The sequence below is a fragment of the Polyergus mexicanus genome, unplaced genomic scaffold (genome assembly GCF_030449975.1).
Source record: "Polyergus mexicanus isolate NDT 795.1 unplaced genomic scaffold, iyPolMexi1.0 SCAF_27, whole genome shotgun sequence".
In the NCBI taxonomy this organism is placed as follows: Eukaryota; Metazoa; Arthropoda; class Insecta; order Hymenoptera; family Formicidae; genus Polyergus; species Polyergus mexicanus.
This window is the reverse complement of record NW_027223347.1, coordinates 2076344-2095400: the sequence shown is the minus strand read 5'-3', so window position 1 is coordinate 2095400 and position 19057 is coordinate 2076344. Positions and strand designations below refer to the sequence as shown.

Below are 19057 nucleotides of genomic sequence, written 5' to 3'. Positions count from 1 at the left end.
ATATAAAATATTTCGGCAACGACTTTTCAATAACATGTTATTCAGCCTTGGTGACGTAAACATTGGCGCGCTATTGTTTACGTATCATGATTTTGTTATTACCCATACAGCGACACTTGAATAAGAACTATAGTGGGGTGGGACGCTCCGTCGACATCAAATTCCTTTCTTATGTGTTATCATTCACACGACGACATCCGCGCAGTAAAGTAGCTGTGCGAGACGCTCCGTCAAATTCATTTCCTAAACGCGATCGCGACAAGTACCGGAAAATAATTTGATAAGATAATTATCTACTTATCTTTTAAATACATTACCACAATAAGAAATAATTATTTCTTCAAAAATAAAATTTAAAATTGAACTTCGCGATACATCAATCGTTTAATAAATATAATTAATCATAATTTAAAATATATTTTATAAACTTTAATATTCCGCGTATATATGCATATATATATAATATAATTGTACATATAAAATATTTCGGCAACGACTTTTCAATAATATATTATTCAGCCTTGGTGACGTAAACATTGGCGCGCTATTGTTTACGTATCATGATTTTGTTATTACTCATACAGCGACACTTGAATAAGAACTATAGTGGGGTGGGACGCTCCGTCGACATCAAGTTCCTTTCTTATGTTATCATTCACACGACGACATCCGCGCAGTAAAGTAGCTGTGCGAGACGCTCCGTCAAATTCATTTCCTAAACGCGATCGCGACAAGTACCGGAAAATAATTTGATAAGATAATTATCTACTTATCTTTTAAATACATTACCACAATAAGAAATAATTATTTCTTCAAAAATAAAATTTAAAATTGAACTTCGCGATACATCAATCGTTTAATAAATATAATTAATCATAATTTAAAATATATTTTATAAACTTTAATATTCCCCGTGTATTTGTACATAAAATATTAAAATATTTTTTATTATAAAGGAAAAGATATTTTTTACATTATTATAATAAAAATTGTAAATTAAAAAAATATTAGCGAATTATGCGGGATGTAAATAAACAAGTAAACTTTGGTTAATTACTTTTCTAGTCGTCGATTATACAATAGTTTGAAGCTAAATTCTACTTTAACCAACTAATTCGACTTTACTTGTTTAAAGTTCAATAATCGTCGAAGTGAGATTTGGGAGCGATTTGCACGCATGGAATATTATCGCGAGACGATTATTAATGGCGAACAATTCGCCGGGTTCGCGCGCATAATCAATGGGACCGATGTCTCGTCGGCGTTGTTAGTAACTTGCTGCCAAACTCGCGAATAACACGCGGAAAACACGCCTCGTGCGGAGGATAATGCCCCGGAGTCCGACAGAGTTGAAAATATCCGTCCACACACGTGCGTTTACGCGCTTCGCGCGTTTCATTCTTCTTCCTTCCTTGTCTGTCCCCTCTTCCTCTCTCTCTCTCTCTCTCTCTCTCTCTCTCTCTCTCTCTCTCTCTCTCTTTCTTTCCTCTTCTAACATGGATTAACTCTGCATGTATCAGTACACAGAAACAGAGCGCGACATTTTCGACACACTCAGTCGTCTACGCGTGAACTTCCATACATGTGTGTACTCGCGCGCTATATATAGACTTCAGAGGAGGGGTTTGGGGACTAGCATGACTCCCTGGCATTGATCGTACCGCCACCCCATGAGCAACCCCTAATAACACCCTCCTGCTGCCCCCTTTTCCCGCGTGCCCCCTCGAGTTTCCCTTCTCTCTCTCTCTCTCTCTCTCTCTCTCTCTCTCTCTCTCTCTTTCTCGCTCTCTCCCCCGGCACCGTCGCCGCCCCCTCGCTCCAAACTGCGCCCTTTGCTAACCCAATCTGAGACCCCTGCAGGCGACGGCTCTCAACCGGCGGTTCCGCGCGCGCAGCATCGCGATGCGATGCGAGCTGAGCTACGCGGGCCAGCTGGCCGGTCAGCTGATTCCCAGCGGCGCGGTGCGGTGCGTCGGGACGCCCATTAGCCACGCGAACTAAACTAAAGCCATTAACTCCCGTGGCTTAATAACGGGCGAAGCCACCCACGGCGACCTGTTTGCAAATCCCGCGGACCCCGACGGGGTTGCGACGAGATATCGGCCGTGTTGGATGCCGCTTCCGGCACGAGCACGTGGCGCGTGCAACGTCGACCGGAGTAATCGGATGCGGCTGATCATTCACCTTAACCCTTTCGAGGATGCGATGGAATCGATGTAAACGTGCATCGTGCATCGGCGAAAATAGGAAAATACGGGGAGATTTGGAAAATATAATCTTTCGAATCTTGATGATTCGAATGTTATTTCGTGAGGATTTCTTTTTTCGCATGGCTCGTTTGCCAACCCGGGATTAAGAGGAGCGATCGATTAGAATTTATTATTATTATGTTTGGAGAAGTAAACAAATTTTCGAAAATTGGAAATGTCAAAATTTTCAAAAAAGATGCGCATATAACCGTCCGATGCCATAATCGGGTATCGATGGGAACGAGTTGTCGCGTAAGATAACTGCATGGCGACCGATACTTGCCGTCAATGTTATTTTAGTAACTAACGATGAATTATGTCCGTCTATGCGGACACAATCAAGAAGAGTATATATTATCTCTACGAAGACGTAAAGTTAATATAAAATCTATAATGTAATAGCATGTATATTTAAGTTTCGTAGTTGCCAAGTCGCGGCTTATAAAATTTATCTTTTCTGATGAATTTACTGCATTTATGGGGAAAAAAAAAACGTTAATTTTGTCGTGAAAAAAGAAAAATGATTTGCAGATTCTTACATCGAGTTGAATATTTTCATAACCAATGAATGACTCTCGAAATCAATAAATTTTCCTATTAATGGCCTTATCTTATCTTTGCTGTTCATGGCAACTTAGCAGTAATATATTAGTGAATAAATTAAAATGAATAAAATATTTTCATTTATTATAAATTACCATAATTTTTTCATTTCCGACAAATATATTGCTAACAAAATTTATTCATATTTGATGACAAAGAATGTTTTTACGGAAACATTATAAGACAATTATAATTCGCGAAAGAAAGAAACGATGAGCCAGGATTAATGAACCTTTTTAAACGTACACTCTTGAAGGCGCAGCCTTGAAAAATTCCGGGCTGCATGCCGACCTGAACGCGCGCGTGCGAGGTTGCTAGTTTTTCATTCAGCGGATTAGTTCCGTATCGGCGAAATGATCTGTCACGATCCTTTCCGGATTCGATGAAGAACAGGGATGTGGGAAAAAGGCGGGTAAAAATCGTAGCGGACTCGCGCGCCGACTTGCCTGCCGTGCGACGAATTAATTAGTTCGATCGGCGAGACACGTCTTGAATGAAAAGCCGGGCGTTACATGCACGCACGCTGTGGGGTTATTGCACGACGCTCTACGGCTTCTACGTGTCTCGCGTGAAATTACGTTATCGGACTAAATATTAGCGCGATTCAATTCCGTCTTACACGCTCGATTCCTCAAGCGTGCCGCGCGCGTGTTTCCGACGCGTCCGGAAACAGTCGCGTCCCTTTATGTCTCTACGGATCAATTCTTGGACGATTGTTATTCGATGCGAAAAATTGCGAGTAGTCGAGTCAAATATATTGTTAGTATGACTAGAAATTAGACATTTTAATAGACATTTGAAATATTTCTTAAAAAAATAGGGATTCAATTCTGTTTTTAAATAAGTCTTTTTTTATGAATTTTATGAATAATTAATTTTTTTAGAAGAATAAAAATAATTTGTCAAGTAATGTAGGATTATATGAAATTATTAAATTAAGATTGCAAAATCTCTAATTATTGTAATGTTTTATTTAGCTTTTTAATCATTTCTATTATTGCAATCGAACAATTTATTCTCGATCAAGCGGTATCTGAAATGAGACGAAAGGCTTGTTCACGCGTCTCGTCACTCCCTAGTAAACCGTATACGACACTGGGTTACCCTTGCAACCCTTAAATCCTCAAACCCACCCCGGGTAAATTTGCCTGACGTACGTACACACGCGCGCGTACACGTGGGTGCGACAGTGACGTGTCGCCGACGTCCCATGGCGTCGATTCTCTGGAGACGAGAAAGTCCAAGTTTTCTTTCCGGACGCGATCGATCTTGGGATAGCGTATAAACTGAATGTGCCAATGACTCGCACATGAAAAAGGAGAATCACACTGAAACTTTTATTCTGGTCCACGATCTCTGTTATTTATAATTGTTTATTTCATTAGTTGACATTTATCAAACTTTTATCAATAAATATAATATTTAATTTAATCTTAATCACGCTTAAATTTTCTTTTAAATGAAGGTAAATGTGTGTTCACATATATATATATATATATATATATCCGTCTATATATTTACCTGTCATGTAGATTGTAAGATTAGACAAAGTTATCTTTTGTTTGTAGTTTTTAATACTTTCTCATGACATGGAGTTTGAGAAATCTTCAAGCGATTTATCTTATCGATCGCGCTGAATTAAAGGAACCGTCTTATCATTAATAAAGATTATTTGTCTGAAATCATAATCTCTATCAAGATTCGTTTAAGTGTGTGCGTAAAGTTATTTTATTTGCATTTTAATTCTATTCAACCTATTGCAAGAAGAAACTGTTGCTTCTTTATGTAGTAATTATTATACCGGATATTTATCATCGATAGTGACGATTGTGACAAGTCTAATGAAAAATTACACACGCAAAGTGTTCTGCGATTATAGAATTTAAATAAGGCGTTAATTTACATTTTTGCAACGTCAGTTACGGAACAAGTCCGTCACCTGATCTCTAAGACACACGTACATTAATAGCCCGCGTAATTATTATTCTCACATCGCAGTACTTTGTTTATTTATCTCTTTTCCCTTCTCTCTTATAACCTCGTGCAACTATGCACGTTATAATTAGCATAATAAATTTACAAGGCCGACTAATACACGGAAAATACTGCGACGCGTATATCTTCAAGATCGATAGCTCGAGAATTCGGGAGAAAGACATCTCTTGATCTCTCTGTCTCTTAAAATATTCTATAAATATAATGCTTACAATTTTTTTTCTATATATATATTTTTTTAATTTTCTTTAACGTACGTAGATCGGGGTTAGGCGATTCTTACATTATGCGAAATGCCGTAAAAGAATGTGTAACGTGCTAAATATAGTATCGATCGAACGATGCCGAAATTCGTTACCGGAATATTCTGCGTACTCTTGTTTGTTAATCATCGAGCCGCGCTGCTTCTTAATGATCGTTCGTCCGGTCTTGGGGCGCGAGTACGCGCGCGATGCACACCAGGCATTTCGAGCATTAAATATTATCAATGCGATTAATTACCCGCCGGTTAATCAACTGTTAATCGACGACCGATCGGGAGCCGAGAATCTGATCCTCGATGATTTGAAAGCGTCGGTTAAATCGCGCTCAACAACATTGTTTCTCTCGTATGGAAAATTATACGTAGAAATAAAAAGAAAAAATTTAATTTACTTAATTTAGTTTGATTTACAATTTAAACAAATTATTTCAAACATTTTAAACGTTTAGAAATATAGGAAGTTTTTATTTCAACATTCGATCGCCGCGTGATGAATTGTTTCTCTAAATGAATAATTCACGGACGACGTCGTGCACTCAAGTCGATATGCTAAGAAAAATATCATGGTATTACGATGCACGGAAATTAATTCGCGTTTATGTTTGCCATTACAAAATTATCGTAATCGACTCATCGTTGTACTATGATTCGTGAAAATTTAATATATCCCTCGCGTGTAATATATTTGATAATCGATATCAAATTATTAGTGTCTGGATGATCGTCGACAATCGGACTGGCAGCATAAATATGACGACCGTGTTATCGCATCAAACAGCTAAACTTTACAATATACGATAATGATTCGTTCATAAACGAGACTATCAAAGATCGATTAAAAAAATTTTTGCACACGTATACTTGCATTAAAATTCCACGGTTGTTAACACAAACATACACACACATTATATTATCTGCTAAATGGAACACGCTAATATATATACAAGCACATGATAGTATCCAGAAGTTTACTTACAGCATCCGAAGTTTGCTTATAATGTATCATTAACGCAATAATATATCAGCTGACATCGCTAACACAATAATAATAGAGTCACGATATTTTAATTATTTACTTATTTTTAATTATATAATTTTCTTTAAAATATTGGAATATGTCGCGGATTAATTAATGCGGTTCCGCAAAAAAAAGACTATGACATACAGTGCAATAAAAATAGGAAGAAGAGAATAATACTTGTGGGACGTATTCTTGGCTAATGCTTCGCTTTTGCTGTATACGAAAAAAAAAAAAAAAAGGTTAATGACATTTTAATTATGCATCTCGCGACGAGACAACAGCGAGTATTGTGACTTATCGTCTTTCTTTCGGTTTTAAAATTGATAACATTACGTTTCGTTTCTCTTAATATATCTTTAGTTGAGAATTGGAATTTACAACATTAAGAGAGCTTGAGAGTGTTTCAATGCCATATATATATATATTCACATAAACATTACGTGTTAGTTAAGAAACTTTTATTATGCCCGATTTATAATGAGTCGTTAGTCGTTAAAGAAATTGACCAAGCACAGTCGATTATTTCGAGGATATTCTTGGAATAATCGACTGTTAGTCAATTTGCTTACGACTAACAAGCGTATAGCGTTGCAATCAATACTTATTAAAATTGCACAAATGAAAGATTAATTGTAACCGTGATCTCGATTATCTTTTCTAGGACTTGAAAAATTAATCTTAATAAATTGAACGAACATAATTTCAATTAATTTAATTAAAGTTTTTTTTTCTTTTTTTATTAAATTCATCAAAGATTCGGCGTTGCATCGAGCCCTTTAACATTGTGTCGTTTATAAATCCTCGCTTTTGTATCTCGGTGCATTAAAAAAAGATGGAAAAAGACGCGGGCGTGGTGAAAGTCGTAGACATTTCGCGAATCCGTACCATGTCCGAGGGCATTTTGCGGCGTGCTCGAGAGAGCCAAGCAGCCAATCGGTAATGCCTCTCGGGATGCTTTACGGGAAAATTCGCGAACGACGAGGGGAACTCGATGCAACGCGATGATCACTCGTGTATTGTACGCACGAAACATTCGCGCACATACGCGAGAGTAACACGCTGTACACAGCACACCTAACATTGACCGATCGGTCTGATCTGACAGATCGTTGCCTGTCCCCAGGAGGCATACTCCAGCCTATGGCTACAGCCAGCCGGACTACAGGCTCCACGAGTTGAACAAGAGGTTATCGCAGCGCACCGAGGTGAGTACGCTTTCGAATTCATTTCTCTTTTCCTTTACGTCGTATTCGCACGACCGGCGAATCCTACTCACCCACCCTTTCTCGGCCCTTCGCACTCGCACGATATAATCGGAACCCTCGTCTTCGTCTGCGCGACGAATTCATTGCTCGATATCTATTTTATTTTCATCATTTTAGAATAAATTAGTTTTGATAGTAGAATAAAATTCACATTTTCTCGAAAGAATCGAATTAGTTAGAGAGATCCTCATCGGGAGTGGCGGAGTTTATATAAAATATATTGTTCCGAATTATAAATTGCGTGAAATTCTTCTCACTCGCCGAAAAATTACTGATTCTTAATAAATTACGATTACGCAATGGTTTTATCAATTTTTTGATTATCATGTGAACAAAGAGATATCTTTTTCTGTGAAATCAGGAAAATAAATATCTCTTTGAAACAATAAAAAAATATTTGCGGTAACCGAAATGGTCTGCGCGACGGAATTTACGGTATGCTTAATCGAAAGCGCTATTTATCGCAATTCGAGATATCGTTATTTTGATAAACGTTATATTGCCCACCGTTTTGTTTAATCGCGTAAATTGTTTTGCAATTTTTATTCGTTTCTGTCGGTTGCGTTTACACTGACAAAAATGCTTATAGATATACGAAACAAACTTAGATCATAAAGTCATTGTCATCGATAACTTTTTTTGTGTTTCCCTCTATTGTATCTATATAAAGAACATAGAGATAAAAGATTCTGTCACGTTTACCTTGTATTAACATATTTTAATTTTTAATTTCAACGTTGTGTATTGAACTTTTAACTCAACGATTTTGATTGTCATCGTCGTGATTCCATTGAAACTCGTAATATTGTATATTATATCTAAATAATATATATTTTAATAATATTTTTTTAAATAATATTTTTTTAAATAATATTTGATATACAAATATGCAAATTCCGATTTTATAAATCATAGTCTCAAAATATTTTAATTGATAATTTTTAAATTTGATCATTGTTAATAAATAATATAATTAAGAGACACACTTTTCTACATAGATATAAAATTTTACATATATTTATAAATAAGAATTTTTCAAAAGTTCCCCCCCCCCTTCCCAGAATACTTTACGACTTTACTTACAAAAGAGAAAAATTAATCGAAACAGTATCAAATGCAATGTGTTTTGACTAGATTTTATAATTTTTTTATCAACAGTAGAATACACGTGTGACAAGCTATTTACGCGAAATCAAGGAAATACTTTCGTTCGATATGTAGTTAATACGGGATGGAAATCTTTTGCTTTAAAAACACATACTGTCGGCTTTGCTATATTACAATATAAAATTATCTACAGGCCATATACCATAAACTAACCTCTTCTGAGTGATTCACGATAATAGTGATAAGATATGATGCAGGGAAATCATTATTGCTCGTACACATGTCATTCAGATTGTCGATAGTTAATCGAGGCTCCGCAAAAAATGCTGCATTCGTCCATCTTTTACCGCGATGTATGATCATGTGTCATAATTGACTCTTGATTTTTACTTGTATATTTAAAAATTAATTAAAAATAAATTATAGTTATATAAGTTATTTAATTAATACACTTATAAGGTGATTTTTTTCATAAATTTTCTAAAATAATCGATAACCAATATGTGCGACGTATAATAATATATCTTTAATTGAATTCAACATTTAAAAGTTATAATATGAAAATAGTAATATTTAGAGAAAAGAGAAGATATTTTGTAACATAACTTAAAACAAAATTATATACACGCAATCAATTACAATAGTTTTGAAAATTGTTAGACTAGAGAATAATTTTCTACACTTTTGCACTTTTAATAAAACAAAGGGTACGATTGAATTCTGCAATCGTTCTAAATACAAATCGTTAAACTCGAATAATTTTGTCGCTGTTTGCATATGTGTACGTATTCATAAGACGGTATGTCGAAAATATTATTTCCTGCCAACGATGCACAATTTACGGCAGACAATAGTAGCTATATTTCTTTTTGATATTTTGCCGAGTAGTAGTCAATATGTCATCAGGGTTGAGTAACGCGTGAGAAAAAAAAAACGAATGTGCTCGAGGTTAATGCGTTCTAATGATCCTCCGCTCCTAGTACAGCGTTCATTAATCTTTGGATGGACAACCGGTCTTCTTCCCTGGGAGGTCTCGATAAGTCCGAATAAATTCTTCGGTTTCTGTCGCGCGTTAGTATCGCATAAAAGAAGCAAGAGGCGAAGAAGCAGCGAGCTATCGACGCTTCTAGCGTGAAGTATACGTGCCAACACGAAAAATCTTTCCACGTGCTTACCACTTGCGCGAGCAAGTTTTTGTACCAATTTTCGTGACAAATATTTCTACATTGTTTTTCTTTCTTATTTTTTCAAATTTTAATTACAAATCATAAATACTACAGGTATTATTATTGCAGTAAGATAATTAATATCCTTATCTCAAATTACCATCTCTTGACATTTTCTAATGCCATTCATTAGTTTCGCGAAATCATAAATTATAAGTTCTACGAATTAAAATGTACAGTCTTATTCTCAGGCATCTTTCGTGTTTAAGAAATATACATACACTGTAGAAAAAGAGCGAAACAAATTTTTCGATGTCTTTTAAATATTGTTTCGTGATAGAAAAAATATTTATTTTTTCCAAATACATTTTTCTACCATAATCATCTCGGTAAACGCAAAGCCGGGAAATTTTGTTTTACTCGTTTTGTGGTCATTCTCGCGTATAGGGGATTGGGCGTGTATGCAAATTATATTTCGCTGATAACAGGAAATATATGAGAAAGAGCGAGAGAGTGCACGTGTCAATATATGTATGTAAACGCATATATTCACGTGAACTGCATCGATCGTTGTGACGGGAGAAGGAAAAGGTCAGAATCGAACCGGCGTATCGCAATTACTTTTACTTATGCATACTTGGACCGTACATTCTGCGTATTCGTGGATCCTGTAAATGACCCAAATTCGCATGCTGATATAAGTATAATTTGCCGTGTTTATTCTTTTTTCCTTCTTTTTTATATTTAAAAAAAAAAATTTTTGCTGGACTTAAATGATTTTATCGCAAGATTACGCAATCAATGGTTAAAATCCGGCTGCGATTCGACAACGTTTGCACGCGTTCAACGAGCAGAACGAAATCATGCGCCTCGATAGATTTAATAAAATAAACGAAACATAAATGTGATAAACTTTTCGTTAAAAAAATTTACCTTTGCTGTTGCGATATTAGCGCATGCGAAAATGATTCCTCGTGAAATTATAGTGTATCGTATAGCGGTTAAATTGAGACGTGTGGTGTATGTGCGCGAGTGCAAAGAGATTTAACACAGCCATCTATAGGCGCGCGTTTATGCCGCTTTTTAATGTCGCAGCGCGGTTACGATAAGCCGACTGGACACTCGCGTGGCACCAGTTTTATTTTATGATTCGCGCCAGCGGCGGCTTCGAATGAGAAGTGTAAAAACGCTTTTTCATCGCGGCGATGTAACTGAAGCGCCATTACGTCGCGACAAAAATTGCAAGTCCTGTGCGAGCTCTTTACTTAAACTTGCAACGATATCGATTGTTTCTGCAGTAAATGTGTTGTTTAATTGCAAACCGGAGGCTCTGCGATCAAACGCGAGCTGTCGGAAAGAATTGCAGAAAAATACAATCGAGGCAGAGCGTTAAAGCTTGGAAACTAGAGCTAATTTTATCGGAAAAATATTTCAAAGAAACTTGTTGATGCGTTAAAAAATATTTTGCATTTAAATTTAATTAAAAAAAAAAAGAAAGAAAGAAAAGAAACGAATAAATCGAACTCTTTTCAGCAAACATATAATAATGCCCCAAGAGGATAAAGAAAATATAAATGAATTTTTCTGTCGAAAATATCGCGACCTCCTTGCGTTCAATTCAGCATACGATCTCGACGAACAGCCTCGTAAACTGCAGCTGTAATGACCGTGCACGCGGATCATGCGTAATATATGATTAACTCCGTGCATATGGTGACAGGTGCGTGCGTACAAGGCGCGCTTTTAAACGCGGTCGCGTTAAAGTCATCCGGGCTAACGAGGCGTGGAACCTCGCAAGGCAGCGATCCAAATTTCAATGTTACAATTCCATCGAACCGTAGCGGTAGCCTGCTTTGGCACCATTCATCTCCTCTTCCTCGTTCTGTCACGATCGCTCGGAAACGATCTGCATGTATAAGATATTCCAGTAAAATTTAATTTTTTTTTTTTTCGATTTTAATTCAATATCAATTTTTCGAAGAATTTTTTTCTTCTATATAACTTGAATTTAGAAATAATCTATACATACTGGCGTATTAAAGAAAATTTGATTCCAATTTATTCTCCATGTAACTATTTCATTTTTGTATGCAATTGAATTAAATCATTATATATATATATATATATATATATATATATATATATATATATATATATAATTTATTTATTATTATTTATATTCTTGATTTGCTATTTGATTACAACCCATTTTTTTCATTTTATTTTCTCTTGTATTATACCTGTATTATCTATTTTTTCTCTTCTTGTTTTGTAAGTTTTTCTTTGTATTTACTATCTGTCGTGAATATTCTCATATATCATATATAGTGTTCAGAGAGGGCTTACTATGCTTTCTCTCTAGAACACGAAATAAATTCTACTCTAGTTTCCCCCTTGCTCTCCATTCCACCTTCTTTCCCCGCTCTTCGTGTTTTTCGTCCACTCTCTACTCCCCCGCGCACGTGGACACGCGTATACACGCACGCACACGCTCTCGCGTAGCCGTTCGCGAAGTTTAGCAAACGACATGGCGTGTCCCACGATCATAAATCATCTTTCCTCGCGCTATCGTCGCATCTCGTGCGTTGTCAGCATGCGTTTGCAAGGTTCACCGTCGTTTCTTCCGCTACTTCCGTCAGATTCGTGCTAACGCCGCCGCAGAAAAACATCTTGTTATATGTAAAAGAATATTCGAAGTCGAGTCGCTATTAATTCTTCGATTTTTAATAATAAGTATTAATTAATAATCAAGCAATGATTTGTGCGATTAAAATGTGCAATCGAGAAATAAAAAATACTTAGCGTGTATTCTGAATGTTAATGTGCATGAAATATATACGAGATATATATGTGCATGAGAGATATATATATATGTAGTACACCGATGCTAGTTAATTACATCAAAGTCGAGTCAGTGATTAAATATATGCCGTGTAGCCGTTACTCCGTTGAACGTAGGTATACATAGGAATGATTGATGGAGGTTAAATAAAGGATGAGGAAGTAAAGAAGTAGGAATGAAGAGAAAAAGGAAGAACGCCGCGTTAAAGATTGAGTTTAAAAGTATTGTACTTAACGGAAATTCTCTTTATTAAATAAAAGCAAAAATGTGGAACCACGATGAATAACAAACGAAAGAGGAACAAAAAATGAATTTGAAAAAACGAATGCGTTTTTATAATGAAAAAATAAAGAGTTTGTAAAAATAAGGGATACGAAGGCGAACCATATTCTATCAATAAATGAAAAAAATTTAATGATAAATGATAAAAAATAAGATGCAACATATAACTTGCATAGTAAATAAACTAATTTATCTCGTGATCTTAAGCGTCTCTTACTGCTATTTCATGGTCATCCATGTGTAATTAATAAATCGCGAAATATGCGCAAATAAAATCTCATGCATTTTAATTTAAGCAGCGATCGGTGCCGCGCAAAATGTCATCGAGTCAAAGGATCATTGACAATTCGCCTTGAATCGCTTACGAAACGAATCGATGCTGATTCAACACTTGACTCTAACCCGACTATATTGAGCTCAGTGTTACATTGTATGCGCAATATATTAATGATAATTGATATATTATAAATATTACATGATATATAAAATATTACATGATATAATATTAATAACGAAGATAAAATTATATTATTATAATCATACGGTTGCGTAGAACTATAAATTATTTTTAGATATTATCTGCGATAGTCGGATCGGCAGACAGGAAATATTAATTTCTATGCGTAAGAGGATTAGTAGCGATTGTTGAAATACTATTCGTGGCAGATCTTTACGCTGCGGTCGGCAGAAAGAGTGGGTGAGTGAGTGAATGAGAAAGAGAGAGAGTCGGAGAGCTGCTAAGTGTACCGTTACTAAAGTTTGGCGTAGTTCTACCTATAATGGGAGTTACCTAGACAAAGAGGAGTGAAAGAGAAAAGCAAAGAGAGAGAGACAGAAAGGAAAAGGGAGGGAGCGATTTAGTCGAGTACGAGAAAGATGTCGAGAACAAAACGAGAAAAAAGACCGAGTTGGCATATGTATATAGGAAGAAATAGCGACTAGTCAGAAATAGAGGGAACGATCGCTTTTACGATTCAATGTCGCGAATTACGCGCCTAGAAATTTATTTCTCTATTAGTTTGCACAAAGGAAAGCGTCTCCGTTAATCTAGGAGTCTGGCGGATGTGAGTGGGATCGCGCAATCGACTCGGATACTTGGACGAAATCGGAGCAACAATTAGAATTGAGATAAGCCTAACTTAACGCGATTGCCTGCTTCTTTCCAAATACATAATTTTCTATAATATTCCTACATATGATGTAGGCAATGAAGGAAGAAAAAGTCAAAGTCATCGCTGATTTTAGCTAATGTTAAGCCACGTTTACCTAACTGGATTTTAAACTTGCGAGTCTCGATGTTCTAATTTCAAAGTATTGGTGAATCTCAAGTCGACTTTACTTTGATGGAAATTTCATTTGAAGCTCACTTGCCAAGAAAGTTAAATACATACTGAGAAGTTGCGAAGTACATTGCGCGTCCAAAAAAGACATCGCTACCTTCAATTTTCGTCGAAAATCATATTCTTAAAATAATTTTCAATAGAGATCTTCATAATTATTGTGATATTTGAACGCGTATAATACATTCAATGTTATTGATGAGAATCTTAATTAAAAAATTTAAGAACGTGTCGCATTTAAAGCAAAGAAGGAGAGCATCGTCACAACAAACGACACAAAATAGTAATAAAATGCAATAGAAATATTCATATCCGAGAAAAAATTGAGGAATTCGCGATCTACGGGACGAAAGCGAACGTGTACGAGATCGATGAAATTTGAATCGAAGTGTATGAGTCTATCTTTCCGAGCAAATGCGATAGTATGTAAGAGGAACTGACTTCTTTATCCTCTCTCTCTCTCTCTCTCTCTCTCTCTCTCTCTCTCTCTCTCTCTCTTCGTTTCTATTCGTCAGTATCGGTTAGAGCTAAATCGATTTCCAAACGCGCTGCTTCGAATCGACAGGATCTAAGCTTGAAAGAAGCTTATAGTACAATCGGATAGAATGTGGCACATTACTATGAAGGGCGGCGGATATGGCCGGTGGTTGACGCTGGTTCGGATCGGAATTAACGCGACGGATGCGTGAAACGCGGAATAATCAAGGCGAATCGTGTGGGTTGTGATAATATTAGTTACGAATAAAGTTTATTGTATGCGGAAATAAAAACCTTGCGGAACCGCGCGATCGAATGAATTAAATCAAAATTTCCTATTTATTCGCAAAGTAAAATCTCGAGCAATTTTCGTGCGTTTTTCACTCGCTGGATTATATTAAGATCGGGATGGAATCCTTTCTGGATCAGTCGCGGCGAACGAAGTTTCCAAGTATGACTCGGAAGCAAGAATACCTAATAATAAAATCACGGAAGGAAGAAGCGAGTGGAACGAAGCTTCAAAGTGATATAATGACTTATTACTAGAGGAGCTTCGTATGCACAGCACACCATGGAACTCGGGTTCAATAGGAAACACTATCTCTACGATAAAACCGGTCCCGAGATGTATATTACATCGATTTTATCTTAGGAAAAAGAGATTTAATAGATAGGGATAATAACCGAATGCGCATAATGTCTTAATAGAGAATAGGTCTCTCGAGAAATTGGGACCAAGTAATTTCGATATCTGAACATACGAAAGCGAATGGGAATTTTATGAATATGCATTAAACCAATTATTATATATTCATATGTAAGTCTAATATTATTGATATAAAGAGAGAAAGAGAGAAAGAATTAATTATTTCACGAAGAATTAGAAGCAGATAGATATGTATTAGTATTTTGTGATAAAAGATTTTATAATTATCTGTATTAATATCTTGACGAAATGATGTCTGCAGTTAGGGTATAGAACAGAATATAAGTTGTATTAAAATGTAAAGATGCATTAAAATGTTGATTTCTTAGCATTCGCTTACAATTTAAATTAGCGTGGAGAGAAGAAGAAGCGTCAAAGCAAGATCCACGATGGACAAAAGTCAAGACTTCCGGCATAAATCGCTCAAATTAATTTAGACGAAGCGCGAACCGCAACAGATACGCTGAGAGACGTCGATCCGTTTGCCGAATCTTTAAATAAATTGATTCGCGCGGCTGGCAAACGTACTTTTGAGTGCTAGAGCGAGTTCTTCTCTCTCTTTATATTTGTCGCTCGATGATCGCGCTGTAAACGTTTCGGGCGTCGCATTTGCTTCTTCGAAGCCAGTATTACGCAGAGAATGTGTAACAATGTGAAGCCGATAGAGTCTTAATAGAAGAGAGGGCAGAGATCGAAGGGAACTTCCCACCATGGTCAGGCCTGAAAAGAAAGAAACGACTTGGAGCGTTCGTGTTCTGGAACAGAACGGAACTTCACGATGCTTTCTCTTGTTGGATACTTTCTCAGCCTCTTCTCTTTTCTTCGCGGCACGACGTGCCGCCTTTCCCGACGAACCATACACGCGAGCTATCGTCGTGTATCTCGTAGCTAATAGCAGCTACGTTTTTTTCGATTCTATTTTTTGAAATATTTGCAAACGGCATCGTAAATAATTAGTCATGCTTTTCTACGATTATACGATAGAAATGGGTTTTCAGTTCAACTTTGAAATTAGTGATCTTCTCGCTTAGAATATCAATTAGCGGCAGCTAATTCGCCCAGTAAATCAGGCCGTGAAGCGATAAAATGATAGACGTTTATCCGGCCTGGTCACGATCTTGGCGTTGCGTTACGTTAGTGACCAGTTTGCGTAAAACCGAGGCGATAAATGTAAATAAAAGTAAATGGCGGGTGATACGAAGGAAAAAAAAGGGAACGGAGGATAATAAAGAAAAGACAGGAACGTATTATCTCGTCGCGGGAATGATATGAGCGAGTATAACGGTGGGTAAAAATGAAAAAAAGCGAGGGACTCTGCGTGTAAAGAGAAGACGCGTTACAAAAACCGGAGATGATGACTATAGTTGCGAGACAAAAGACGAGACTCGCCGTCTACAATGTGAACGTTTAAACGAGTTTTAATACATATCGAAGACTATAATAATTAAGGATATCAGAAGAAGAAGAAGAAGTTTGTTAACTGGTTCGCCGCCGATACGAAAATGAATTTTTCAGGAGCCGATTATGTATTTTCTCTACGTAACCTTCTATATAACGTTTATTGAGGCCGATTATACGGTCCAGTCGTGCATTTTTTTATATCGCGTTGAATTAATGAAGCGTTCTGAGATATTTATGTATGTTTCCGATCGTCATTAATTTTGCCGCCGGAACTAACGCCTCTGTTACTGTTAACTACAATATATCTGTTATGATATATATTGACATCTTGGAGCGATAACAATCTGCAAGGTTCTGTGACTTTTTTCAAACGTCTTATATCTGAGTATACATCTTTCCGTTTCCAGGTCATAGAACCTTATTCTTAAGGTCTTAAATTACAAAGCTTCGTGCCCGTATATATAATTTATATTTCTAAACTAGAATAAGATCAGTATCCGTGACTAATCTAACATGTCTGAAATCTGTGGGTTTTCGTACGATTTTATTATGAGATAGAGATGATAAAAAAAGACAGCAAATAAATCTTTCGACTGACAAAGTATCAGTAGGTATATCGATATCACATATTGATATCATAAAGATGTTTGGACGATTACACTTTTCTCATCACCCGCTGAAAATACTGACGCAGTTATATCCCCAAGTATTTTATACGGAGATTCGTAGATTCTTCATTATTGATAGAAACTAATAAAATATAACGTATATAAACGAAAAAAAAAAAATATATTATATAATAATTGAAGGTAAAAACATATTTTTTCACATATTTTACATAGTGCATACAAGCTTGAAATATGAAACTCGTGATGTGGAGATAAAGAGTATATTCATGAAAAACATAAAATCAATTATTCAAATGGATTTGTAAATATTTCAAGAAAACGCAACAAAATAAAAACGGAATATGCAATATTTTTCTATATTATTTTCTAAGAAACATGATACGCGGAATAGCTTCTGAAACACGTCGTGTTGTCCATTGTGCTTCTCTATCATGTAAAGATTTTTCCGAACAATATTTTCATACATAGTTTAATCACTGATTTTTTTTCGCGTCGCGTCGAAGTGAATTAAAATCAAAAAGGGAGAGAGAGAGAGAGAGAGAGAGAAAGAGAAAGAAAAGGATGGCAGAAATTTTTTTCTCACGCGATCGCGGACATTCCGTTTTGGTGGTATTCGTTACTCAGCGAAAGAAAGTGCATTAATTTCCATCATTGGACTTTGACGTACGCGAGAGAGATCCACTCCCGACTATGACGTGGAGCATTTTGACTGTGACCGATGGCGCCTCATTTACCCTTCGTGTGTTTCCTACATACCTCCTATACGCGCCTTCTTTTGTGCTAACTCGCCTTCTTTTTTTGCTCCGTTTCTTTATCCGCAATTTTTGCATCTTGTTATGCGGACGCGATAATTTCACAATTACGATAAGATAGCGCAAAATATGTAATGAGGATAGCATTGCGACTTGTCAACGGTTTACAAAGTAAAAGATTTATTAAAAGAGATTTGAATCAATTTCCTTTTATTTTGTACATACGTGCGTGATCTCAGTTTCTCTCTATATATTTGAAATTCGTCTCTTTATTTATATATAGTATATAAATATATCTTGACTTGTATAAAACTTTTAAAGCAATCATGCTTGTTAATATCACGTGAAAATAATTACATTTGAACGAGTAACTTTTAATGAGGGAACGGAGAGAAATTAATTTGGATTTTCATGTATTTACGATTGAAAATGAAAACTCGTACGATCAAAATATGCATTTATACAAAAGATGGATGATACGGGCGACGCTGTTGTAAACAGCATATTCGAAATGTTTTAGTTTTATCGAAAAATCTCTTATCGACAGATTTTTTGATAGATTTTTTGGACTTCTATCGATAAAAATATCGATGAAGAAATATTAATTTTTAATTTGTAGATTAGTTGTTCGACGAATAAAAATGTCAAATATTTGTGAAAGTAAAATCGACCTAAAATTACTCACGTATATAGTTCACTTCTCTCCTTGCAGCTTCAAGTTTGAATTAGGGCAAACGTTCCTACCAATTTTACCTAAAGATTTTCTTTTAAGAAAATTCACCAAATAATCTCGATTCTAAAATATTCTTCAGTACAGCTGGAACATTTTGTATAACCGTACAAACTAATAAGCACTATTAATATTTTAATGCATTACATATTATATAAGATGGCGAAATGTTCTATAGAAATGGGGAATTTCTGCGAAAAATTGGTTTTTTCCGCGAGGAAACTTGAGAT

The 19057-nt window shown here is 35.9% G+C and overlaps 1 protein-coding gene across 7 annotated transcripts in view; it reads left to right on the top strand.

The window, feature by feature from the left end:
• The window catches only part of Chi (LIM domain-binding protein 2 Chi), a 140593-nt gene that overhangs the window by 111330 nt on the left and 10206 nt on the right, over positions 1-19057 (top strand). For 5 of the 7 annotated variants that reach the window (XM_070314453.1, XM_070314456.1, XM_070314455.1 and 2 more), the window contains one exon: positions 7236-7335. In XM_070314453.1, the coding sequence (XP_070170554.1) occupies positions 7236-7335 (100 nt within the window). The remainder of the gene's footprint in view (positions 1-7235; positions 7336-19057) is intronic. The other 2 variants (XM_070314454.1, XM_070314452.1) reach the window with 1 other exon arrangement.